The sequence below is a fragment of the Lepidochelys kempii genome, chromosome 5 (assembly GCF_965140265.1).
Source record: "Lepidochelys kempii isolate rLepKem1 chromosome 5, rLepKem1.hap2, whole genome shotgun sequence".
Classification (NCBI taxonomy): domain Eukaryota; kingdom Metazoa; phylum Chordata; order Testudines; family Cheloniidae; genus Lepidochelys; species Lepidochelys kempii.
Window position 1 is genome coordinate 48,170,645 of NC_133260.1, and position 27,909 is coordinate 48,198,553.

General features: G+C 43.2%; 2 protein-coding genes across 10 annotated transcripts in view; both read right to left on the reverse strand.

Moving 5' to 3' along the window:
- Window positions 1-27,909, reverse strand: part of POLK (DNA polymerase kappa) — a 78,396-nt gene that overhangs the window by 41,202 nt on the left and 9,285 nt on the right. For 8 of the 9 annotated variants that reach the window (XR_012158915.1, XM_073344208.1, XM_073344207.1 and 5 more), the window contains exons 2-3: window positions 11,317-11,492; window positions 8,865-8,984 (exon numbers count right to left, since the gene is read on the reverse strand). Coding sequence is in view for 7 of the 9 variants with exons in the window: in XM_073344208.1 (XP_073200309.1) it covers window positions 8,865-8,984; window positions 11,317-11,454 (258 nt within the window). In the remaining 2 variants the exon portion in view is untranslated. Of the gene's footprint in view, window positions 1-6,379; window positions 6,472-8,864; window positions 8,985-11,316; window positions 11,493-27,909 lie in introns of those variants that run through there. The other variant, XM_073344209.1, reaches the window with a different exon arrangement.
- Window positions 20,651-22,467, reverse strand: LOC140911934 (uncharacterized). The gene is made up of 2 exons (XM_073346094.1): window positions 21,882-22,467; window positions 20,651-21,293 (listed from the first exon to the last, which is right to left on the reverse strand). Exons 1-2 carry the CDS (start codon window positions 22,465-22,467, stop codon window positions 20,737-20,739), a joined length of 1,143 nt encoding a protein of 380 aa, XP_073202195.1. The 3' UTR covers window positions 20,651-20,736.

A 27,909-nucleotide genomic window follows, 5' to 3' on the forward strand; every position in this document is an offset into this window, starting at 1 on the left:
GAAGGCGAATGGGTCTGGAATGCACATGAGCAACGCATCTCTAAGAACAATAGTTGCGAGAACGTGAGTAACCATTTTTCCTTCTTCGAGTGCTTGCTCATATTGATTCCAGTTAGGTGTCTCCAACCCCTATCTTGGAGGTGGGGTCAGAGTTATGGAATGACAGACTGGAGCACTGCTCTACCAAAGGCTGCATCATCTCTACCATGCTGGGTTATAGTGTAGTGAATGGCAAATGTATGCACCGATGACCATGTCGCCGCCTTGCAGATTTCTTGGATTGGCATCTGGGCCAGGAACGCTGTTGATGAGGCCTGTGCCCTCGTGGAATGGGCCGTGAGAGCCCGGGCTCGAAAGTTGCCCAATTCGTAGAAATTGCAGATACGGGAAGTAATTCACAATGAGATCCTCTGCAACGAGACCGGGAGACCTTTCATGTGATCTGCTACCACCACGAATAATTAGTTCGACTTCCGGAATGGCCTTGCATGGTTGATATAAAAGGCAAGCGCCCATCGAATGTCCAGAGAGTGGAGGCATTGCTTTTGGTTGTTCGCATGGGGTTTAGGGTAAAACACAGGCATGAAAATGTCCTGGTTAGAGTGAAATTGGGACACCACCTTTGGAAGGAAAGCCAGATGAGGCCTGAGCTGCACCTTATCCTTAAAGAAAACCATGTATGGAGGATCAGAGGTGAGGGCCTTGAGCTCCGAAACCCTCCTTGCTGAAGTAATGGCAACCAGAAAAACAACCTTCCATGGTAGATGCAGAAGTGAGCAAGTTGCCAACGGTTCAAATGGTGGTCCCACTAGTTGAGGTTCCATGCAGGGATCAGTTGGCTACAGGTGCTCTAGGCCCTAGAGGAAGTGGCCTACCATGGGGTTGGCAAAGATGGAGCGCCCAGCCATTCTCAGGTGGAATGCAGAGATAGCTGCCAGGTGCACCTTGATGGACGAAGCAGCCAGACCTTGCTGCTTGAGCTTCAGCAGGTCCAGGAGGACAGGAATGGGGGCCTGCAATGGTGGAGAATGGCCCTGGGAGCACCAGATCGCAAACCGTTTCTATTTTGCCTGATAGGTGGCCCAACTGGAGGGTTTCCTGCTATCGAGCAGAATTTCCCTGACCACCTCTGAGCACAGGAGCTCCATGGAATTTAGCCATGAAGCTTCCAGGCCGTGAGGTGGAGAGACTGGAGGTCTGGGTGACGAAGGCGACCATGATCTTGGGTAATCAGGTACGGGATCAGTGGCAGCGTGATTGGAGTGTCTACCAAGAGGTCCAGGAGCGTGGTGTATCAGTGTTGTCATGGCCACGCTGGAACCACCAGGATGACTGCCACCTTGTCCCTGCGGACTTTGAATAGGATCTTGTGCACGAGAGGAAGCGGTGGGAACACATACATGAGATGATCCGACCATGGAGGAGGAAGGTGTCCGCAAGGGAGCCCTGACTGTGGTTCCAGAAGGAGCAGAACCTTGGGCACTTCCTGTTGCTCCAAATGGTGAAGAGACTGATACGGGGAGTTCCCCACCTCTGGAAGATGGTAAGAATGACATCCGGCCAGATAGACCACTTGAGGTTGTGGAACGATCTGCTGAGTTAGTCCGCCAGCTCGTTCTGTGATCTTGGGAGATATGTCGCCTTCAGGTGGATAGAGTGGGCTATGCAGAACTCCCACAGCTGGAGGGCTTCCTGACAGAGGGGAGAGAAACGGGCCCTACCCTGCTTGTTTATGTAAAACGCTGCAGTTGTGTTGTCCGTCATGACTCTCACACATTGACACATCAAGCGAGCCTGGAAGGTGTGGCACACTAGCCGAACCACTCTCAACTACTTGATGTTGATGTGGAGTGAGAGCTCATCTTGAGACCAGAGTCCCTGAGTCTGAAGGTCCCCCAGGTGTGCGTCCCACCCCAGTGCCAACGCATCCGTTACCGGGGACAGGGAGGGCTGAGGTCTGTGGAAGGGGACTCCCTTGCACACATCTGGTTGATTGAGCCACCAGCCCAGGGACTGGAGGAAGTGACGTGGAAGAGTAACCACTGAGTCCAGACTGTCATGTCCTGGGCAAAACTATGATACGAGCCAAATCTAGAGAGATCTGAGATGCATCCTGGTATGCTGTACCATGTACGTACAAGATGCCATGTGACCAAGTAGCCTCAGGCAGGCCCTTGCTGCGGTGGTAGGGTACCGTCTGAGACATTGTATGAAGTCCGAGATAGTCAGAAAACGGGCCTCTGGCAGGAATGCTCTGGCATGACCTGAGTCCAGTACTGCCCCGATAAACTCTACACTTTGAGTGGGTATCAGGGTCGACTTGCTCTCATTGAGAAGAAGGCCCAACCCGTTGAACGTGGACCTCATGATGCGTATCTGCACTTCTACCTGGTCCCTGGAGTGCCCCGGGAGCAGCCAGTCATCAAGGTATGGATATACCTGCACCTGTCTCTGCCGAAGAAAGGCGGCAATGACCAACATGCACTTGGTGAACACCTGAGGGGCTGTGGACAGGCTGAAGATGAGAACCTTAAACTGGAAGTGGTTGTGATTGAGGTATCATCTGTGAGCAGGACATATGGATATATAAAAATACACATCCTTGACACTGAGGGCGGCGTACCAATCTCCCAGATCCAGAGAAGGAATTATGGAGTTCAGGGAGACTATGCAGACTTCAGCTTCACCATGAATCTGTTGAGGCCCCGCAGGTCCAGAATGGGTCTGAGACCCTCTTTGGCTTTGGGGATTAGGAAATATTGGGAATAGAATCCCTTGCCCCTTAGCTCCTGAGGAACTTCCTCCACTGCCACTGTGGTAGCCCTGAAGTAGAAGTCCCCACCACCACCTTCTCTGGAGAGGACAACGAGGATGCAAGCAGGGGAAAAAGGACTATCCTGGACCTGTTAGTCCATTGGGATCTCCTGCCCAGCTTCCTGTTCCGGGTCAGCTATCACCGGGTCCACTGACAGAGCAGGGGTTGGTGCCGGGGGAAGCACTGAGGCCAGAGTCCTGTCAGCACCCCACGGGGCAGAGTGGCTGTCTGAAGCCGCTGGCAACCTCGGTTCAGATAGCACCGACCAGGAGCCCTTGGACAAAGTACCCTGGGCCTGGTGATATGCCCAGGGGGTCCAAAAGGGCAACTGTGCGGGTCCCTGCCATTGCACCAGTCATGGCATTGTGCCCACATCGGGACGTCTATGTGCCAACCGGTGCAGGCTCTGGCGTGAGTATCTGGATTCTGTCTCCAAGCCCGAAGATGAGGACCAGGATCTTGGCCATGGTGGTGCCAAGCAGAGCTGGGCCAGTGAGCAGTGTCGCGAGGATGGGGAAGAGTGCCCAGATCAGGATCGATGCCGGGATCGGGAGCAGTGCCATGACGACAACTGGTGCCGAGACCTCGATTTGCTGCCGTGGTGACTGGTGCCGAAAACAGGACCTCCCTCACATCGGGGATTGGTGCCAGGATAGTGATTGGTGCAGCAAGTCAGACTGGTGTCGCGAGTCCAACCGGTGCTGCAAGTCAGAGCAGTGCCAAGAGATGGATTGGTGCTGCGACTCAGAGCAGTGTCTCTGTGTTGTCGGTGAGCGGTGCTTTGGAGATGCAGGCAGACACAACATTGCCGGCTAGCCCTGTGACAGTGCTGCCTTCGTTGGCGCTAGGGGCTTGTCCCGGAGGGCTGGAGACTGCAGTGCGATCATGGCAAAGGTGTCTGGGGTGGATGGCAGCCCCACTTCTTCCAGCATATGGCTTGGGGAGTCCAATGGCACTGGACTCAACGATTCCCTTTGCGGGGCCTAAGTCAATGGTGCTGACTCCAAAGGTTCTGGCACCAGGTGTGCCTCCCTGAGGCGCGCCCCATTGGCCAACTCTGAAGGAGTGGGTCTCAAAGACTAAGATCCACTCCTACTCTGCTTCCGGTGCTGCTCCTGTGGGGCCAGGAACTGGGATCGGTGCCGGACAGTTCCCATCGGCTTTGGCAGCGGGGAGCAGCAGTGACGCAGGTCTCTATGCTCCAAGTCCTTCTGCGGTGTCGCATCTGCCATGGATGCTGGAGTGCTCCGCACCGTTGAACTTGGTGTCAGGTCTTGCCACGCTGAGGTGGATTGTGGTCTCAGAATTGCCTCCATAAGGAACTGTTTTAAACGGAAGTCCCACTCCTTTTTTGTTCTCGGGCAAAACCCTTTACAAATCCTGCACCTATTGGCCTGGTGCGCCTCCCCCAGACACTTTAGACAAACGTTGTGGGGGTCACCTGTCGGCATGGGCTTATTGCAGGACTTGCAAGGGGAGACAGGCAGTCGGGATGGAGGGGAAACCCACACAACCAACAGCTAAAAATACTAACACTAAAACTACAACAAACTGAAAGCTAGGAGAACTTTCTAAGCAAATCACCATAGTTCCAAGAACCATCACTGGTGGTAAGAACAAAATGAGGAGGTGCCAGGTTGGCAGGGTCATATTATGAGCGCCATAGAGGTGCCACTCCAGGGGGCACCACAGCCGACCCAACAGGTGCTGCTAGGGTAAAACTTTCTGACGACTGTGGTCGTGGCGCGCACACACCTAATTGGAATCTATATGAGCAAGCACTAGATGAAGAAAGCTTGTTTTTGCTGCAACCTGTTCTGTGGGGAAAGGAGGTAGCTAACAGATGGAAAGTGAAAAAGTCTGTCATATTTATACATATAAATGCAAGTACGTATAATATTCCACAAATATACAAGTTGTATTTATTGTTTACAGAACTACTTTTTAAAAAAACTTAAAGGTTTCTCCCCTCTCACTTAATTGAGCTCTCATGCTGCAACTTATTTGCTAAAAGGATCACTACTGAGTAATATGAGATTCCCCCCTTCCTTCTGGTTTGCGCTGAGCCATTTTGTTTGAACACTGAAAGACCACAATGCGGAATCAAATTAAGCTCTTCCACATAGCAATGCCCAGCACATATCCTAGTTCAGTGCGTTGGGCTGGTCAAACTGGTTTGTATAAAATGTAAGGCACCAGTGGGAAGGGTAGAAGGTGAGGAATTCAAATAACAACAGAAGAAATATTTGAAAAAATAATGAAAAGAGCATGATACAATATATAGAAGAAAAACAAGTAATTACATTTAAATCCTCCAGGACTCAGCTATTTTCATTGTAATATCAATTAAGCAAGGGCTAATATCCATGTAAAATTATCAAAAGGCATTTCTCTACATTTTAATTAATTTTTTTCTCCTTTGTTAGTTCTGATCTCATATTCTACGAACTATAGGTAGGTTATTCTCAAACTCAAATGACCTTTAATTACTTGAATTTATATTGCCTCCCATACCCTCAGTCACACAATTTAATCTGTATTTCCAGATATTGTCTTTATACAAAACTTTTGTTTTTCCCCAAACTGCATTACTAGCATAATCTCATATCTAATGATTCACTAGTATCTTATGCACATATAAAAATAGAGATGGAAACCCCTTTAAGCTAGTCACAAATTAAAATGATGATTATTTAAAATAGCAACAGCAGCTCATTAAAGGAAACAGTAAAACAAAAGCTTTGTAGATGTATTTCTGAGAACCATGTTTGTCTGTAACCAGATTTCCCTACTAAAACTGAAGACAGTTAAAGACTAGTCTCAGAGGTAAACCAGGTGCATAAGTTTAAAAATTATGTAGCATTCTTTTTTGAAAGAAAATTCTGATATGGAAGATTTAGGGGGTTTTCTATATATTTTATAGGAGAAAAGTGCTGAAAATATGGGCCATTAGTCTTTTAAAATTCTTAGATTTTTATATTTATTTTTAGACAAATTGATTGAAGAAGTTATTGTGATTTGTTCTTGCCCAAAGATGTGATATAGACGCCGAAAAACTTTCTTAAGTAACATATATGAAATAAGAATTAAAGAACTTAATTTGGTGCCTATTTATGTTTGCAAAACTATCTGACAGAATGGAGAGAAACTAGGAGGGACTACTAATACCCTGTTACAAAGGGACAGCAATGTCATGCAGAGTTAAAAACTAAGCTAGAAACCAGCATCCATAAAAATGGCACCAATGGCTGTTGGCAATAGTGAATACAATTCAGAAGCTGGATACTTCTGAAAGTTTTAAATTAATCATAGTATTGAATAAATGAATATAAAAATATAGCTTTTATCCTTCACATTATGGATTATTGGAGAACTTCAGACACTTCTGAGTTGTGTAGTAGACGAGTCTCAACCAGCCATGAACAATTTATCCGAAGTGGGAACTTACTGCATATAGTATTGTATAGGAAAACTTGGCCCGACTAATAAACGATTTTATTTTATTTATAAAGCCAAATAAAATATTTTAAAATGCTAAAGGTAAGTTTTGAGGGGTTTACTTACTGCCCAAGAGTACTGAAGATGTTAGAGATTACTTTGGGACATTTGTGGTGATAAGTGCTCCTTTGCCCCTAGCTGGCTGCAGAGAAGGCTGTCTAAAATAAAGAAAAACAAACAGACAAAGAGTCCCACAGCAGGTGCAGGGTCTATTATATCAACAAAACACTAGAAAAAGGAGCATTATGTTGCAGACGCTATGGATTTATGTTGCTGCCATGTCCAGCATCACTGGGATACTGTCTAGCAAAAGGAATGGCTTTTTAGAAATCTTGTATATTACAGTATCAGCACTGAAAAGAACTGTCATGTTAGTGAGCACCCTAAAAGGGCCCAGTTTCCATCCCTCTACCATCCTATAAACTGATAAGACTTGAGCTGAAGATAAGAATTTACAGTGTTACACAGAAGCATGGAGCTTTTCATACTTCTGTAACTCTGCACAAGTTGTCTCCCCCTTACCAAGCTGAGGCAAATACTAGAGCAGGGTTTCTCACACTTCATTGCACCGCAATCCCCTTCTGACAACAAAAGTTACTGCATGACTCCAGGAACGGGGACTGAAGCCTGAGCCCTGTCACCCTGGACAGCATGGCTGAAGCCCAACCCACATTGCCCTGTGGGGGAGGGGCAAAGCTTGAGGGCTTCAGCCCTGAGCAAGGGGACTGTAACCTAAACCCTGCCACCGAGGGCTGAAGCAGAAGCCTGAGCCCCACCGCCCAGGGCTGAATCCTTCTGGCTTCAACGTCCACCCTGGGTAGTGGGGCTTGGACTTTGGCTTCAGCCCCAGGCCCCAGCAAGTCTTATGCCAACCCTGGCGAATCCATTAAAACAAGGTCCCGACCCACTTTGGGGTTCCGAACCACAGTTTGAGAACTGCTGGACTAGAGCATCTGGTTACAGATCATAAGGAAGTGATATCAGAAAGTAAAAGAAAACATGGTTTCATGGGTAATACAGTTGAATGTTGCCTTGGAGAACTGCCTCTTTCAGAGAGTTCCTATGTGATGATAGGCAAGTCATTATCAAAAAAGAAAAAAGCTTTTCACAGGTGGTCACTAATTGCTTGTTCCTCATTTTCTGAGTACCCAACTTGATACCCTGTGGTCTGGTCTGTAGAAGTGTTGAGCACTCACATCTGCAAATGAAGTCACTGGGAGCTGCGTGTTAAACATATACAGTATGATATAATTCCAAGTACTCTGAAAAATCAAGTCCTAGGCATTCAGTGGTCAAATTGGGAACCCAAAATTAGTGGACTCTTTAACCTTAATTTCTCTGTGCCTTCATTTCCCACATGTAAAATGGGGATAATAATATGACCTGGGTGTTGTGAAAATAAATTCATCAGTGTTTGTGAAGCACTCACATACTATAGTGATGAGCATCACAGAAAAAAATATGAGGAAATTAGTAATTCTGTATCCAGATCAGAGTTAGACTAGCATATGGTAAACAAGACATGGGACCACATATTGAACAATGAAGATAAAACAAAATGTTGAACAGCTGCTCATTCAGTGAACACTGTCTATCCTGTGCACAGAATGAGGCAGGGATCACATTGAAAAAAGTAGTATGCAATCACGTAATTAAAGATTGAATTATACTGCATGTAAACAAAGAGACAAATTAAGGTGCTTGACTTAGCAACTTCAATGTTCTTTTGATGTGATTTTTGTATGCAATACTGTCTAGGGCCTGATAACATTGTCCAACACTACAGTATCTGAATACCTATGCAAAAGTGCTTCTTTTGGACCACAGAAACATTTTCATACACAGCTCCATTTCTTATATCCATAGTTTTCTCAGACTCTTTATTTTCTTCCACTGTATATGGATGTTCATAACCAAGGCCCTAATAAAGGAAACCAATTTTCTATTGTAGGCAATATGCACCTTTGGCCAGATTTTATATATATAAAACTTTGAAAACTTCAATGACACAATCATAGTAGTTAGCACGCAAAGATAGATAAATCACCAGCTGAAGTAATAGGATAATCCTAGTGACATTTCTCCCTATCACTATAAACCATCTAACATAATACATGCATAAGCCAGGACTTTTTTAAAAAAATACACACAAAATGTTTAAGCCAAAATGACTACTCTGGTATTTGTTAAGAAAATTAATCAGCAAGTTTCATAGGAGTACATCATGAGCAATGGATTTTATTTATTAGTTGATTTGGTGTTTTCAGCATTGGGGGAAAGGAGTTCTTGTTTTAATTCCATTTTGTTCATACAAGAAATACTTCAAATAAAGAGTCTTATTATCTATTTAAATTTTCTTCTAACTAAATATAAATTTACACCATCAAAACATTATGCAGGGTTTAGTTGCACAATTGTTGCTAACATCAAATGGAACCAGGCAACTAACAACTTGTGCACCACCATGAAATTTTAGGACAGGCATCAATAATATACTCCTAAAAATTGTTATTCTCTCTCCTCTCAAAAAACTTCCCAAATTGGTTAGTACCTGTAGTTGTGCTTTCAGAAGCTGTTGGCTGGTAATTTTATCTTTTAGCTGCATCATTTTTTCAATTCGTTGGTTGACTTGTTGATCTTTCTTAAGCTCATTTTCATAAAATCTAGAACCCTATAAGAAAAATAAAAAGTTAAGATACATCTGAAAGTTCATTGTTTTCCTTATAATCTTACAATAACTGAACAACAGAAGAAGATGCAACTTGTCTGCTAACAACTCATTTAAATGGAAAAAACCAGCACTGAAATAAAATGGACAGTTGTTTCCAATCCTATCAGAGAAGCAGATACAGCCTTATGATATGCTGGGCTCTGTATATTTTAAGGATTTCTTACGCGTATTATATATATTTTGGATATTCATATAATTGAGGTATACACACAAAAGACAACTGTGGTACTCAGATTACATGAAGTTCATATTCTTCCTTCCCTCTGCCACTCAGAGTTTAATATACTTTTGAGGAAACCTGCATGGCACCAGCAAGGCGGGAACATGTCCTGATGTGATGATGATGCAATTCTAAAAACATTAGCTAGATCAGAGAGATGCCAAAATAACTCAACGGAAATAAGTTACTTGCACTCTCTAGGCTATTTTCTGTTATATCTTGAAAGATATTGAATGCAAAAATTGAAAATTGAGCTCAGGCATTTTTACTTTTCATGTGCAGCATTTCCTCATTGGTCCATATGGTCTCATCTGGAGAAAAATAATGCCATTGCGTAAGTCAATGGTACAACCTCATCTGGAATACTGCGCACAGTACTTGTCACCCAATCTCAGAAGGATATTGCAGAATTAGAAAGAGTTTAAAAGAGGGTGATGAGAATGTTCAGGGGTATGCAAAATCTCCATATGAAGAGAGATGGAAAAGACTGAGATTATTTGGAAAGGAAATGAATAAGAGGGGATATGATGAAGGTATAGAAAATAATAAATGAAATAGAGAAGGTAGATCAGGAACTTCTTTTCTCCCTGTCTCATAACACAGGAACAAGAGGGGATATTCAATGAAAATAAAAGGGAGCAGAATCAAAACATATTAAATACTTTTTCACAGAATGTGTAGTTAGAGTACAATACTCATTGCCACAGGATGCCATTGAGGCCAAGAATTTAATAAGATTCAGAGAGGAATGTAATCCAGTTTTATAACAGTTAATGCTAAAAAAAAAGTATTGGAAGAGATATAAAACCTCATTCTTCAAAGTTTAAACCAATCTCTAACTAGCAGATAGTAGGATGAACTTTCCTTCAGTATCAGGCATGCATGTAATCTTCTCTTCCCGCGATAAGTGAACATTAGGGATTGTGCTTACTGGAAAGAAAGTCCCATACTTTTTCTCATTGGTGCTAGTAGTAAATTTTTTACAGGTATTTAAGAGGTTGGTAAATGCTGTCAAGGAACTATGAAATTTGGGTTCCCTATATCTGTCTTGTAGCTCCTCACAGTAGTGATGCAATAAGATTGTGTTCCTTACAAGGGCTTTTTTGTTTGTTTTCTGGAGCGGCTGAAAGGGAAGAGAGATTTGGGAGAGTTCCATACAAGAATCTACAACTATAATACACCTGATACTTTACAGTTTGTTGATTTTTTCCCCCCAACAAATGCAGATTTTTAAAAGGGCATGAGACTTGTTCTCCTCATTTTATCTATTATTCACTTGGCTCCATCTCTCTCTCAACATAACGGCAGCAGCCGTAGCAGTTTTGCAGGAATTATTTCAACAAATACCAAATGGGATGTGTCTTACAAAGGATTACGGTTTGAGGAACTGCTGAACAGTAAGATCAGATGAAATATATGAAAAACTAAACCCTTTGTTTCATGCAAATATCCTTAGCATGGTGAAAAAATGGACAATACAAAAGCAGTCTGCAATAGCAGAATTGTTTTTTAATGCTATATTTTTCAAAGTTCTCCCTAAAGTATTAGCTCTTCCATAAAGCAACAGTACAACATTTATTATTTTACCATAATTGTTTAACAAAAAATCTAGGGCCAGATTGACCCCCCCCCTTGTAATAGAATGCTGTGGGCGGGGATGGGGGGTCACTCTGAGAGGTTACCCTTGCTCGGTTATCCCTAGATTGTCTGATAGGAGGACTCTGAAAACCTCATAGATTTGGGGCCTCTTCCCAAGTTCCAAAGGAGAGGTGCTGACAGGTACTGCACCACTGGCTGCTTTCCCTTCGAACACACCCTAAAAAGGACGTGTAGTCAGCCCTGAGGAGTTCTACTGAAAAAGTTTATACAACCGCAAACCATATTAACTTTTCCAGCAGATTCCCCAATGGTTGTGGGGAGGGTGATGAAAAGCAACCTTTCCTGTGTCACCCACATACAGAACAGAGGAGGCTGCCCCCATTTATGCATGCAAAACTAAGAAATAAAAAAGTAAAAACCGAAGCATTAGTGAAAAAGGTTACACAAACAAACCTTGGTGGCCTCCATTATGATTTTATTGATTTTCTCTTTATCCAGTCCTTGCATTCCAGCCTTGTTATCATTGAGGCCCACTCTAAGTAGAAATCCACCATCATCAGAAGTGTTAACAACTTTCTTTGTGCTGTCCATAGCGCAACGCAGTGAGTGCTTTTTCAAACTTTAATAACCTAAAAGAGAATATAAGTTACATACGTCTTTCAAAACTCCAGTTGATGAATAATACAATTCCACAATCACTTTCAATTTTATTAGACACACCAAATACTGTGGTTTAATATGGAATTCTTCAAAGTAGCTCAACTACACACAGTCACCAAACAAAGAATAAATCTCAACTGTGTTAGTGTCTGAAGTACAGCTGCATGGGAAATGATTTATCATCCTGTGAAAATGTTCAAGATTCAGTAATTTTCCTCATTCTACATTGAGGCGAAAGAACATCAGAGAGAGACAGGAACATGAGCCTGGGGCTTCCACATCCCAGGTGAGTGCTCTAACCACTTGGCTATTAGCTACTCAGTGATTCCTCTTTATCTTGTTTTGACCAGAAATTCCATCCTGGACTTGAGAAACCTTCACATCAAAAATTTTGTCTAAACTGATACATTCCCACAAAAAGTTTAGTTTCCAACGAACTGGCATTTTCCAACCAAAAAACCTGTTTGAAAAATTTCCAACTAGCTTTATATCTGGTTCACTTGGTAACTTGGGCTCAAGCAAATGATAAGCATTTTAATATGGCCAAATGTCAAGTTACACGTCACGGTACAAAGAACATAGGCCATTCTTGCAGAAAGGAGGACTCAATTCTGGGAAACTCTGATTCTGAAAAAGACTTGGGGGTCATGGTGGACAAATATGAGTTTCCTGAACAATACTGTAGCCAAATGGGCCAATGCAACTCTTGAATGCATAAACAGGGGAATTTCAAGTAGGATTAGAGGGGTTATTTTACCTCTGTATTTGGCCAGGTGTGACCGCCACTAGCATACTGTGTACAGTTCTACTATCCACAGTTCAAAAAGGATGTTAATAAAATGGAGAGGAAGTTCAGAGAAGAGCCATGATAAATGATTAAAGGATTGGAAAACATACCTTACAGTAATAGATTAAAGGAACTCAATCTAGTTTAACAAAGAGAAGGTTAAGGGGGGACTTGATCACAGTGTTTAAGAACCTATAAGGGGAATAAAATGGGTTCTTCAATCAAGCAGACAAAGATATAACAAGATGCAATGGCTGGAAGTTGACGCAAGACAAATTCAGACTGGAAATAAGGTGAACATTTCTTGACAGTGAGGGTAATTAACCATTGGAACAACTTCCTAAGGGTTGTGGTGGACTGTTCATCACTAGCCATTTTTAAACCAAATTTGGTTATTTTAAGATATGTTGTCACTCAAATAGGAATTAATTCAGGGAAGCCCCATAGGGTTACCAACTTTCTAATTGCACAAAACCGAACACCCTTGCCCCGCCCTCTTCCCGGAGGCCCTGCCCCCATTCACTCCACTCCCCCTCCCTCCATTGCTTGCTCTCCTCCACCCTCAGTCACTTTCACTGGTGGGGCACGGGGTTGGTGTGCGGGAAGGGGTGAGGGTTCTGACTGGGGGTGCTGGCTCCGGAGTGGGGCCAGAAATGAGGGGTTCAGGGTGTGGGAGGGTCTCCAGACTGGGACAGGAGGTCGGGGTGCGAGACGGGGTGAGGGCTCCGACTGGGGGTGTGGGCTCTGGGGTGCGGCAGGGGGTCAGGGTGTTGGAGGAGGTTCAGGATGCAGGCTCCAGCCGGGTGGTGCTTACTTCCATCAGCTCCTGGAAGCTGCCAGCATGTCCGGTTCTAGGCGGAGGGGCCAGAGGACTCTGCGCACTGCCCACACCTGCAAGCGCCACCTGTGCAGCTCCCATTGGCCGCGGTTTCTCGTCAATAGGCGCTGCAAAGCCAATGTTCAGGGTGGGGGCAGTGCACGGAAACCCTGTCGCTGCCCCTGCGCTAGGAGCCGGACATGCAAGACACTTCTGGGAGCCACGTGGAGCCAGACTTAGCCCTGCTGCGCCACCAGACGGACTTTTAGCAGTTGAAATCCAGATGCCTGGCAACCCTAAAGCCCCATAGTCTGTTTGATACAGGAGGTCTGACTAAACAATCACAATAGTCCTTTCTGAGAGGTTTTGTTTACAAAATAAATAAATAAATAACTGCCAATTTGAAGTAAAAAACATTCCTATGTGCAAAGCTTACTGCATTAAACTTACAGCTGTACAGAGGCTCTTTTTGTGACAGGCTATCTTTCCAGACTCATTGTAAAAATAAAATCAAACTGGCACTGCCCACCAGCATGTTAATTTTATTTTTTAAATGTAAATTAATAGATTTTAAGGCCAGAAGGGACAGTTATGATCATCTAGAGACCTGACTTCCTGCATGACACAGGCCACAAAACCTAAACTAGTAATTTCTACATCAAACCATAACTTCTGTTTGAGCTAGAGCATATCTTTTAGAAAGACATCCAGTCTTGATATAAAGACTTGAAGTGATGGAGAACCTACCATGTCCCTAGGAAAGTTATTCTATTTGTTCATTATCCTCATTGTTAATTTTTTTTTTCTTGTCTGAATTTGTCTAGCTTCAGCATCTAACCATTGGATCTCATTATGCTTATTTCTGCTAGTATTAAACAGCCATCTACTATCACTTGTTTCTTATCCATGTAGGTATTTGCAGATCATAAGCAAGTCACCCATAACCTTTACTTGGATACAGTAAGTTGATTGAGCCTCTTAAATCTCTCACTCTCAGCATGTTTTCCAGACCTCATGTCATTCTTCAATAAAATGTAAATGAAATGCTGCCCAAGCAACTGTCACATGACAAAATCTCCTTTTCAGTGGGTTAGCACAAAAAAAGCAGAGTTCTCAGAATGACAACTCAGCATGAGCTCAATAAATTAGAGAACATATATTTATTATCGGAAGAGGGTATAAAGGCAGCTCCCTCCTACTGCTGATTAAAAAAACAATTTCATCTTCTCTCCCAGGCAAGGAGCACCCATCTCCTTAACTTCCTCTCAGTTACTTCCGCAGTCAAGGGTCCTTTCTGTCTGATAGGAGCCACACCCCTTCAAGAGCTGTCTCTCAATGTGCTGCACACCCAGACCCAGTTACCACAGTTACTCTATTGCACAACAGTGGTGTGACATTGCACTCTATATGATTTTATAAAAATATGCTAATGAGTGTGAATATAATGTAACTGGAATATGCTTCATGCAAAAGGTCTCTTGTAAGGTATCATTACAAAGCTTATGATCTACTGAGCATGGTCATCCTATTTGTATAACTGTATCACTCTTGTACCTTAAACTAGAAATATGAAATATAACTCTGAGGTCCTAATGTAGTTATGCAAAGTGTGGGCCATTAATGGTAGTTTGGAATCTTAATGGCTCCCATTAACCAGGACAATTGACTGTAGATGGCTCTGTTTTAGTTGTAAGTCTTCCTGTATACCTGTGGGCTGGCAAATGGGTAATGAAGTCTTACAGTGACATGTGATGTCACCTGAACTGGAATCCATCTTTAACCTGGTGCTTTTCCATTGAGAAGGAGGGGTGGGAACCCAGAGGGACAAAGGATTCCCACCTTATGCAAAAGATAGATAAGTGGCTGGCACAGAACAAATGAGGCGGTGGCCATCATGAGAAATCCCCTAGCTACCACCTGAGCTGGAACAAGGGCTGTACCAGGGGAAAGGATTGTGCCCAGACTAGGAAGGCGTCCAGTCTGTGAAAGAAACTTATTGAAACATCTCTGAGGGTGAGATTTTATCTGTATTCAGTTTTATTACTGTACTAGACTTAGACTTGTGTGTTTTGTTTTATTTTGCTTGGTAATTCACTTTGTTCTGTCAGTTACTACTTGGAACCACTTAAATCCTGCTTTCTGTATTTAATAAAATCACTTTTTACTTATTAATTAACCCAGAGTACGTATTAGTACCTGGAAGGGGGTGGGAGGCTGGCAAACAGCTGCGCATATCTATCAGTGTTCTAGAGGGTGAACAATTTACGAGTTTACCCTGTATAAGCTTTATACAGGGTAAAACAGATTTATTTGGGGTTTGGACCCCATTGGAAGTTGGGCATCTGAGTGTTAAAGACAGGAACACTTCTTAAGTTGCTTTCAGTTAAGTCTGCAGCTTTGGGGCACGTGGTTCAAACCCTGGGTCTGTGTTGGAGCAGACTGGCGTGTCTGGCTCAGCAAGACAGGGTGCTGGAATATCAAGCTGGCAGGGAAAGCAGGGGCAGAAGTAGTCTTGGCACATCAGTTGGCACCCCCAAAGGGGGTTTCTGCAATCCAACCCATCACAAATGGATATAAAACTGTGCTGGAACACTGCAAGCAAGACGCATGTTTAAAAACTGTTGCTTCTCCAGCTGAGGGGTTAGGAAAGAATAAGCATGATCCCCTACCAAAGATTTGGAGGCAGCCCACATTTGTGTTTAGGCATTTACGGTTGAATTTTCCACCTGAAATGATCACATATGGTTCATGGAGGAAAAGGATTCCTCTATATGTTAATTACTCAGAAGACTGACCCAAAAGCATCACTAATTAATTAATTTTTAATCTTGTGTTTTTTAACTCATTCTTAGGATTTTTGAGCTCTTGACAGTATGGCATTCTGTTCACATTTAGATGGTTATGTTCCCAATTGTATTAGAAATGAAAGCTGAAAGTTTCTGCAGAAACTTATGAGTAACCCTAATCAAGGAACTTCTTTATTCATTGTGAGTGAATGGATTTATCAAATCTTCAAGCAAATGCATTTGTTTCCCTTATTTTCTATAATGATGGAGGTGTTCGTTTTTGCTGAAATTTTTTCCCTTGGAACAGGAGACCAACTGCATTCCAGTAGTAGAGCAAGTTATATTTTTAAAATATAAAAGTTCTATCTGATTAAAAAAATCTTAAATTTTAATTATATTCAGTGCATTGGGTTTATTATTTGTGACATTTTTTCAGAAGAGCCAAGACCAGCTGAGTAATAATCTGTGTGTTTTTTGGCTCTTGCCTGTCAGAACACAGAACAGGAGTTACTGAGACAAAGCAGACATCAGACGAACACCTTGGGTGCTCTGAGGCCAGCAGGAAGTGGGGAGTGCCAGGCAGACCTGAGACCATTTCAGCACATTTTCATACTCTCTCCACCCATGCTGGTGCAATCTACCACACTGTTGGGAACCACTGGCCCTGCAACTGCAACAGAGTAGCTAGTCTTCCCAGCTCAAGCCAAAAGCACTGTTCCCCATGTTTCAGTGATCACACTAAACTCTGTGCAAGGTTAACTGTCACTTCCATTTCAGTCAGTCCAACAGTAGCCATACTGGTACTGGCAATGCCTGGTTGTGAGAATGTGTGGGGGAGAAAAGCAATTTAGAAGCTGCACCAGTAATAGACATTATAAATACCAATGGATTTAATGACTTTTCCCCAGAGAAAATGCCTCACCAAGCCTACATTTTAGATAATTTCTCTCTCCTTACCTCCTTCCTTTGCCCACTCCAGTCTTTGTGGCTTCTTCCATGCTGCTCCCTATGCTTGGATTGATCTCCTTATCCTAGCACATCAGGTTTCAACCCTCTCCTAATTAACATTATTTCTAAAGACTCAGTTTTTCTGCAAGAGCTTCAAGCATTACCTCATGTCAGTCAAATGCCTTCTTTACCTCAACATACATAAATGGGAGGAGAATTATGAAGACATTGGTGATGAAAAAACAGTAACATTTTAAGGTAATACTAATTCTGGTCTATTAATGTGTCTTTGACACTGTAGGCTCTTCTAGGTAGGGCTAGTCTTGTATAGCACAGAGCACATTATTAGTACTTAAATAATAAAGTAAATAAATATAAATTAATAGCTTAATTATAATTGAGAAAAAATTATTTATTGGAGACATGAGTTTAGTTCTCCATAGGATTTACAGATGCACAAAACAGAAAAGGTGAGCCATAGGTAAATACCTTTCAGCTGCCTAGTGGGACAAACAGAAACTGAAGACCATTTTGTTTACAGAAAGGCGTGTCCTTAGGAAAAAAAGACATCAGCTCACTGCACTGAAATGAACTGTGGAAGCAATAATAAAACAACAGGCACAGCACTGTCAAATCAAAGTAGTTGGAGATCTACCAGTGTAAACAGAATAAAAAGAACAAATTTAAACATGTAAAGAAACACCAGAGGGGGAGAACATGTGACACTGCAAAAACAAAGTTGAAGGAACAAAATGTTGCTGATATCAGTGCAGAAATTGATAAGGAGTAAAGGTTTAAATGGACCTATGAAAATTAACTATAAGAATCCCTGTCTGACTTTAAAGCACAGTGAGATTAAAGTTTGTTTATGACAACTTGAAAAAGGGTGAAAAGTTTTATGGTTTGAAGAAACATAAATGAACATATTCTACTCAGAACAGGAGGCAGAGTAGATGGCTACACAGAAAAATGTATTTTGGGGGTGCTGTCACCAGAAGAAACCTCTGTAAGATTGCATTGTTTCCCTTATAGCATTCAATGCAAGGGATGCTAAATATCTTAGGGTATGTCTACACTACGGAATAAGGTCGAATTTATAGAAGTCGGTTTTTTAGAAATCGGTTTTATATATTCGAGTGTGTGTGTCCCCACAGAAAATGCTCTAAGTGCATTAACTCGGCGGAGCGCTTCCACAGTACCAAGGCTAGAGTCGACTTCCGGAGCGTTGCACTGTGGGTAGCTATCCCACAGTTCCCGCAGTCTCCGCTGCCCATTGGAATTCTGGGTTGAGATCCCAATGCCTGATGGGGCTAAAACATTGTCGCGGGTGGTTCTGTGTACATATTGTCAGGCCCCCGTTCCCTCCCTCCGTGAAAGCAAGGGCAGACAATCGTTTTGCGCCTTTTTTCCTGAGTTACCTGTGCAGACGCCATACCACTGCAAGCATGGAGCCCGCTCAGGTAACCGTCACCCTATGTCTCCTGGGTGCTGGCAGACGCGGTACGGCATTGCTACACAGTAGCAGCAACCCCTTGCCTTGTGGCAGCAGACGGTACAGTATGACTGGTAGTCGTCATCGTCATGTCCGAGGTGCTCCTGGTCGCCTCTGTGAGGTCGATCAGGAGCGCCTGGGCAGACATGGGCGCAGGGACTAAATTTGGAGTGACTTGACCAGGTCATTCTCTTTAGTCCTGCAGTCAGTCCTATTGAACCGTCTTATGGTGAGCGGGCAGGCGATACGGACTGCTAGCAGTCGTACTGTACCATCTTCTGCCAGGCAGGCAAGAGATGAGGATTGCTAGTAGTCGTATTGTACCATCTTCTGCCAGGCAGGCAGGAGATGAGGATGGCTAGCAGTCGTACTGTACCATCTTCTGCCAAGCAGCCATGAGATGTGGATGGCATGCAGTCCTTCTGCACCGTCTGCTGCCAGCCAAAGATGTAAAAGATAGATGGAGTGGGTCAAAACAAGAAATAGACCAGATTTGTTTTGTACTCATTTGCCTCCTCCCCTGTCTAGGGGACTCATTCCTCTAGGTCACACTGCAGTCACTCACAGAGAAGGTGCAGCGAGGTAAATCTAGCCATGTATCAATCAGAGGCCAGGCTAACCTCCTTGTTCCAATAAGAACGATAACTTAGGTGCACCATTTCTTATTGGAACCCTCCGTGAAGTCCTGCCTGAAATACTCCTTGATGTAAAGACACCCACTTTGTTGATTTTAGCTCCCTGAAGCCAACCCTGAAAGCCGTGTCGTCAGTCGCCCCTCCCTCTGTCAGAGCAACGGCAGACAATCGTTCCGCGCCTTTTTTCTGTGCGGACGCCATACCAAGGCAAGCATGGAGGCCGCTCAGCTCACTTTGGCAATTAGGAGCACATTAAACACCACACGCATTAACCAGCAGTATATGCAGCATCAGAACCTGGCAAAGCGATACCGGGCGAGGAGGCGACGTCAGCGCGGTCACGTGAGTGATCAGGACATGGACACAGATTTCTCTGAAAGCATGGGCCCTGCCAATGCATGCATCATGGTGCTAATGGGGCAGGTTCATGCTGTGGAACGCCGATTCTGGGCTCGGGAAACAAGCACAGACTGGTGGGACCGCATAATGTTGCAGGTCTGGGACGATTCCCAGTGGCTGCGAAACTTTCGCAAGCGTAAGGGCACTTTCATGGAACTTTGTGACTTGCTTTCCCCTGCCCTGAGGCGCATGAATACCAAGATGAGAGCAGCCCTCACAGTTGAGAAGCGAGTGGCGATAGCCCTGTGGAAGCTTGCAACGCCAGACAGCTACCGGTCCGTTGGGAATCAATTTGGAGTGGGCAAATCTACTGTGGGGGCTGCTGTGATGCAAGTAGCCCACGCAATCAAAGATCTGCTGATATCAAGGGTAGTGACCCTGGGAAATGTGCAGGTCATAGTGGATGGCTTTGCTGCAATGGGATTCCCTAACTGTGGTGGGGCTATAGACGGAACCCATATCCCTATCTTGGCACCTGAGCACCAAGCCGCCGAGTACATAAACCGCAAGGGGTACTTTTCGATAGTGCTGCAAGCTCTGGTGGATCACAAGGGACGTTTCACCAACATCAACGTGGGATGGCCGGGAAAGGTGCATGATGCTCGCATCTTCAGGAACTCTGGTCTGTTTCAAAAGCTGCAGGAAGGGACTTTATTCCCAGACCAGAAAATAACTGTTGGGGATGTTGAAATGCCTATATGTATCCTTGGGGACCCAGCCTACCCCTTAATGCCATGGCTCATGAAGCCGTACACAGGCAGCCTGGACAGTAGTCAGGAGCTGTTCAACTACAGGCTGAGCAAGTGCAGAATGGTGGTAGAATGTGCATTTGGACGTTTAAAGGCGCGCTGGCGCAGTTTACTGACTCGCTTAGACCTCAGCGAAACCAATATTCCCACTGTTATTACTGCTTGCTGTGTGCTCCACAATATCTGTGAGAGTAAGGGGGAGACGTTTATGGCGGGGTGGGAGGTTGAGGCAAATCGCCTGGCTGCTGGTTACGCGCAGCCAGACACCAGGGCGGTTAGAAGAGCACAGGAGGGCGCGGTACGCATCAGAGAAGCTTTGAAAACCAGTTTCATGACTGGCCAGGCTATGGTGTGAAAGTTCTGTTTGTTTCTCCTTGATGAAACCCCCCGCCCCTTGGTTCACTCTACTTCCCTGTAAGCTAACCACCCACCCCTCCTCCCTTCAATCACCACTTGCAGAGGCAATAAAGTCATTGTTGCTTCACATTCATGCATTCTTTATTCATTCATCACACAAATAGGGGATGACTACCAAGGTAGCCCAGGAGGGGTGGTGGAGGAGGGAAGGAAAATGCCACACAGCACTTTAAGCACAGCACTTTAAAAGTTTACAACTTTAAAATTTATTGCATGACAGCCTTCTTTTTTTGGGGCAATCCTCTGTGGTGGAGTGGCTGGTTGGCCGGAGGCCTCCCACCGCATTCTTGGGCGTCTGGGTGTGGAGGCTATGGAACTTGGGGAGGAGGGTGGTTGGTTACAGAGGGGCAGCAGTGGCAGTCTGTGCTCCAGCTGCCTTTGCTGCAGCTCAACCATACACTGGAGCATACTGGTTTGGTCCTGCAGCAGCCTCAGCATTGAATCCTGCCTCCTCTCATCACGCTGCCGCCACATTTGAGCTTCAGCCCTGTCTTCAGCCCGCCACTTACTCTCTTCAGCCCGCCACTTACTCTCTTCAGCCCGCCACCTCTCCTCCTGGTCATTTTGTGCTTTCCTGCACTCTGACATTATTTGCCTCCACGCATTCGTCTGTGCTCTGTCAGTGTGGGAGGACAGCATGAGCTCGGAGAACATTTCATCGCGAGTGCGTTTTTTTTTCTTTCTAAGCTTCACTAGCCTCTGGGAAGGAGAAGATCCTGTGATCATTGAAACACATGCAGCTGGTGGAGAAAAAAAAAGGGACAGCAGTATTTAAAAAGACACATTTTATAAAACAGTGGCTACACTCTTTCAGGGTAAACCTTGCTGTTAACATTACATACATAGCACATGTGCTTTCGTTACAAGGTCGCATTTTGCCTCCTCCCACCGCGTGACTACCCCCTCAACCTTCCCCCCTCCCTGTGGCTAACAGCGGGGAACATTTCTGTTTAGCCACAGGCAAACAGCCCAGCAGGAATAGGCTCCTCTGAGAGTCCCCTGAAGAAAAGCACTCTATTTCAACCAGGTGACCATGAATTATATCTCACTCTCCTGAGGTTAACACAGTGAGATAAAGAACGGATGTTGTTTGAATGCCAGCAAACATACACTGCAATGCTTTGTTCTACAATGATTCCCGAGTACGTGTTACTGGCCTGGAATGGTAAAGTGTCCTACCATGAAGGACGCAATAAGGCTGCCCTCCCTAGAAACCTTTTGCAAAGGCTTTAGGACTACATCTAGGAGAACCGCAAATGCCAGGGCAAAGTAATCCTTTCACATGCTTGCTTTTAAACCATGTATAGTATTTTAAAAGGTACACTCACCAGAGGTCCCTTCTCCGCCTGCTGGGTCCAGGAGGCAGCCTTGGGTGGGTTCGGGGGGTACTGGCTCCAGGTCTAGGGTGAGAAACAGTTCCTGGCTGCCGGGAAAACCGGTTTCTCCGCTTGCTTGCTGTGAGCTATCTACAACCTCCTCCTCATCATCATCATCTTCTTCGTCCCCAAAACCTGCTTCCGTATTGCCTCCATCTCCATTGAAGGAGTCAAACAACACGGCTGGGGTAGTGGTGGCTGAACCCCCTAAAATGGCATGCAGCTCATCATAGAAGCGGCATGTTTGGGGCTCTGACCCAGAGCGGCTGTTCGCCTCTCTGGTTTTCTGGTAGGCTTGCCTCAGCTCCTTCAGTTTCACGCGGCACTGCTTCGGGTCCCTGTTATGGCCTCTGTCCTTCATGCCCTGGGAGATTTTCACAAAGGTTTTGGCATTTCGAAAACTGGAACGGAGTTCTGATAGCACGGATTCCTCTCCCCAAACAGCGATCAGATCCCGTACCTCCCGTTCGGTCCATGCTGGAGCTCTTTTGCGATTCTGGGACTCCATCATGGTCACCTGTGCTGATGAGCTCTGCATGGTCACCTGCAGCTTGCCACGCTGGCCAAACAGGAAATGAGATTCAAAAGTTCGCGGTTCTTATCCTGTCTACCTGGCCAGTGCATCTGAGTTGAGAGTGCTGTCCAGAGCGGTCAAAATGGAGCACTCTGGGATAGCTCCCGGAGGCCAATACCATTGAATTGTGTCCACAGTACCCCAAATTCGAGCCGGCAACGTCGATTTAAGCGCTAATCCACTTGTCAGGGGTGGAGTAAGGAAATCGATTTTAAGAGCCCTTTAAGTCGAAATAAAGGGCTTCATTGTGTGGATGGGTGCAGGTTTACATCGATTTAACGCTGCTAAATTCGACCTAACGTCCTAGTGTAGACCAGGAACAGGTGTCCCATTGTGTAGAGTGTAGGATCAGAGAAGCCCATGAAGACAGTCAGCCTGCAATTAAGCATCAACCTATTTCTCCAGTTATTTGGGAGTAGGGTGACCTGATGTCCCGATTTTATAGGGACAGCCCTGACATTCGGGGCTTTGTCTTATATAGGCGCCTATTACCCCCACACCTTGTGTCCTGATTTTTCACACTTGCTATCTGGTCACCCTATTTTGGAAGGAGAGGACCTACTATAACTAGGGGAGAATACAAGTGTTTCTTCTGAGAGTTCCCTAATGAGGGTCAAGAGGAGCAGCTGCTGTCCTCCATAGCTCCATAGGAGATACAGAATCAAGTGGTGGTGGTGGCAGCTCAGAGGATGTCACTAATGTGTGGGATGCTCTACCGGTGAGATGGGCTCCACTGAGAAGAAATTGGGCTGTGTATCCCACCTCGAAGTAATTTTATGATCAGGACTGAAGGCAGCAAACAGCAAGGAAGCATTACTTATTGCAGGGAAGAGGCAAGGCACAGAAGCCTGAAAGAAATGGGGAATCTAATAGTCCTGGAAATACCAGAAAGGGAGCAGCATGGGGAGAGCAGAGGAGGAATAAGGATGTGTGTGTGGAGTGGCACTAAGAGGAAATGATTATATATCAAGTGCCCCTCTCCTAACTTAAATAAGCATCTATTTTTGCTGCAACCCTGTAGCTTGCCTTCGTTCAAATGCCAGTAATTCCACCACCAGAATCCTCTGACTTGCTGTTTGTGATGTGCTAAAAAATTAACTAACCTCATTCCAATAAGAGAAAAGATTTACAGTAGAACCTCAGAGTCACGAACACCAGTTATAAACTGATCAGTCAACATACCACATTTGGAATCAGAAGTACACAATCAGGCAGAAGCAGACCAAAAAAACAAATGCAGTACAATACTGTGCTAAATGTAAACTACTAAAAAATAGGGCTGTCGATTAATCACAGTTAACTCACACGATTAACTCAAAAACATTAATCGCGATTAAGCATAGTTTTAATTGTGCTGTTAAACAATAGAATACAAATTGAAATTTATAAAATATTTTGGATGTTTTTCTACATTTTCATATATATTGTATTCTGTGTTGTAACTGAAATCAAAGTTTATATTTTTTGATGACGAACATTTGCACTGTAAAAATGATCGAAGAAATAGTATTTTTCAATTCACCTTTTACAAGTACTGTAGTGCAATCTCTGTCATAAAAATGAAATTTACAAATGTAGAATTTTTTTTGTTACATAACTGCACTCAAAAACAAAACAATGTAAACTTCAGAGCCTACAAGTCCACTCAGTCTTACTTATTATTCAGGCAATCACTAAGAGACAAACAAGTTTGTTTAGATTTACAGGAGATAATGCTGCCCTCTTCTTATTTACAATGTCAACAGAAAGTGAGAACAGGCATTTGCTTGGCATTTTGTAGCCAGCATTGCAAGGTATTTACACGTCAGATATACTAAACAGAAGCCTTAAAAGAGCAACACTCTGATCCAGAAACTACAGAACCCGAACCACCAAAATAGAGAATGAAAACTCAGATAATGAAAACGAATATGCATCGGTCCGTACTGCTTTGGATTGTTATCGAGCAGAAACCGTCATCAGCATGGACCCATGTCCTCTGGAACGATGGTTGAAGCATGAAGACATCTGGCAAATAAATATCTTGGGATGCCGGCTACAACAGTGCCATCAGAACACCTGTTCTCACTTTCAAGTGCTATTGTAAACAAGTATCAGTGAATAGCTGTGTTAGCCTGTATCCACAAAAACAACAAGGAGTCTGGTGGCACCTTAAAGACTAACAGATTTATTTGGGCATAAGCTTTCGTGGGCTGGAACCCACTTCATCAAATGCATGGAGTGAAAATTACAGATGCAGGCATTATTATACTATGCTTATTATGCTTCATGTGTCAGTATAATAATGCATGCATCTGTAATTTTTACTCCATGCATCTGATGAAGTGGGTTCCAGCCCACGAAAGCTTATGCCCAAATAAATCTGTTTGTCTTTAAGGTGCCACCGGATTCCTTATCGTAAACAAGAAGTGGGTAGCATTACCGCCTCCAAATGTAAACAAACTTGTCTGTCTGAGCGATTGGCTGAACAAGAAGTAGGACTGAGTGGACTTGCAGCCTCTAAAATTTTACTTCTTTTATTTTACTTCTTTACTGTTTTATTTCTGAATACAGTTTTTTTTGTTCATAATTCTACATTTGTAACTTCAACTTTCATGATAAAGTGACTGCACTACAGTACTTGATTTAGGTGAACTGATAAATACTTTTTCTTTTGTTTTTTACAGTACAAATACTTGTAATAAAAATAAATATAAAGTGAGTCCTGTACACTTTGTATTCTGTGTTGTAACTGAAATCAGTATATTTGAAAATGTAGAAAATATCCAAAAATATTTAAATAAATGGTAGTCTATTAATGTTTAACAGTTTGATTAATCACGATTAATTTTTTAAGCGCTTGACAGCCCTATTAAAAAAATAAATGGAAAGCAACATTTTTCTTCTGCATAGTAAAGTTTCAAAGCTGTATTAAGTCAATGGTCATTTGTAAACTTTTGAAAGAACAACCATAACATTTTGTTCAGAGTTACGAATATTTCAGAGTTATCAACAACCTCCATTCCTGAGGTGTTCGTAACTCTGAGGTTCTACTGTATAAACAGGAAAAAGAAACCCTAAAATAATACTGCCAAGACTAGAAAGTTTGGTGGAGGCTATGTCATGGTGCAGGGCTGTATTGAAGTTTGTTGGCAAGTTGCGTTTCACTCACGGTGAAATGGACAGTTATGAAGGAATATTAGGACTCGAAAGTGATCCAAGTAGGGACAAAGCTTTGGAGAGAATTTATTTCCAATCAGGATGACTGAAAACACACATCATATTTTGCATACACCTCTTTCAAGAAAAACAAATGTGTAGCACTTTAACCATCACAGTCATCTGACTTGAGACCAAAAGAAAAAATGCGGAGTAAGTTGAAAAAACTACCCAAAAAATCCTACTGTTAATTCGCACACCCAAAAATCCCACCCGAAAAACTGCCCTAAAATTGCATATTTTGAACGACTCATGTATGTGTACCAAATAAACAAACAAAAACCTAAACAAACAAACACCTAATGGTGGAAATAGCAAATAGGATTTTTGTAGTCATTCCTTCTTAGGAAAAAAAAAACCTGTTCAGTTTTAGAAGGACTAAAGTCAGGAGCCCCATTTCATGATTTCTTCACAATCCCAATAAGACTATTAAATGACAACAAAAACATTTAATTAAAACTTAACACTTGGTATCATTACTGCATGGCCTTCTGAGACTTTCACAAGTAAAAATAGATTTAACTATTCTTTTACCTCTGCTTTTGTAGATATGTCTGTTTTCAAATGAGAACAAGGCAAAGTATAAGAGTTATCTCAACACACAAATGTTGGGAATGAAAAAACCCTACTGGATAATTGTACACATTCCCCTATCAGTGCAGGATTTAATCCACAGAGAGAGGGCATATCAATGTAAAACTAATATTATCTTTGATCCTAGTGAAAAAAGCCAGTATGCAGCAATGAGTGCAACTCTTATTAATGTTAATAAGAATTCTACAGATGCACCAAAGGGACAAGAGACACCACAGTTAACTAAGTCAGAAGAAAAAGGATTTAATTTCATTGAATTCTGACTGCAAGGGATCACTGTGCATACAAAACAAGAGATACAAAAGGGATAGGGTACTCTGAAGTTAATAGTACAAATGAGATTATCAAAGAGAAACAGAATAAAAGACCAGAATTTACCCTGGCTTCCCATCAATATGGCACCTAACCAGGGACGGCTATCGATAAATACAAGATACCACTTACAATTGGGATTGAAGTGCTTTACAGTCATGCAGCCCAGGGATCAAGAGGCTAAAACCAGGAGTTGAACTCTCCTTTCCCTAGTGACAGAGTACACTATATAGCTACCCAATTTCTTTCTTTTTTTTTTTAATAAAAAATGAATATTATAAGTAGCCTACTGTTAAGTACTGTTAAAATCCAAAGTGCTCTGTATGGTGGAAAAATCTCTTACATTTGTGTTTAATAGACTTGTTGATTCCTCAGCAGATTATAAACTTCTGGGATACATTTGGCAATAATCACATCTATGCACCTATTGGCTGCAAATTAAGTTGCTAGAGGACCACTTAACTCAGGCTTATTATATCCTGCTGTGAAGTGGAGAAAGGTTGGTTCTTTCTTCTTCACTTCACCACACTTGGCTCCATCACCAATAATGTACATTTACAGAATAGCTATTTTAAATATCCGGTACAATTCACATAGTAATTTGTCATATTTATTATTTTCTTGGGTACTTGATTACACAGAGTCCTTCAAGAGCAGAATCTTTTCAGTTTTCTCTACATATTTATCACAGACACCTGGAGTATAATATTGCCCCCATTGAAGTCAATGGCAAAATTCCCATTTGACTTCAATAGGGCCAGGACTGCAGCCAGAAGTGTGAAAATGTGCCCAACCTCACAATTAGTTTATCAATATTAGTATATTACATACAAAAACTGTGTTAGGAGTATTAAGTTTGCAATGTCAAGCACTCAAAAGTTAGAAAATGCAACACTGAAGTTGCTCATACAACCTTAATTCACCCATCTCCCCTTTGGCTTATGCATTAGATACAGTCTTTAATTCCTTGATCACATACTGTTCTTCTTCCACAGGGTGGATGAACCTCAATGAATGTGTAGCTATTCAATATTTATTTTTATTATCATCAGTGAATGTGTGATGACATGCCTTATTTACTGCAGACAATCCCATCTCTATACCGAATACCGAGCTATCAGATTCTTTGTGGGCTTTTTTATGGTGCTCATAGTAATATCTGATTTAGTGGATTTCTTTTCATCCCTATTATCATCCCCATTTTGCAGTTGGGGAATTAAGGCACAGAGATGAAATTGTCAAAATTGTTCACTGATTTTGAGTACCCAACTTGAAGCATCTTATAAAAAACATTTTTGCTAT

Excerpts from the sequence above, each read along its gene's own strand:
- LOC140911934 (XM_073346094.1), bottom strand. The coding sequence starts at position 22,467 with ATGCAGAGCTCATCAGCACAGGTGACCATGATGGAGTCCCAGAATCGC. Across the intron at positions 21,294-21,881 it reads AGGCGGAGAAGGGACCTCTG|CTGCATGTGTTTCAATGATC; the intron begins GTGAGTGTACCT and ends TTTCTCCACCAG.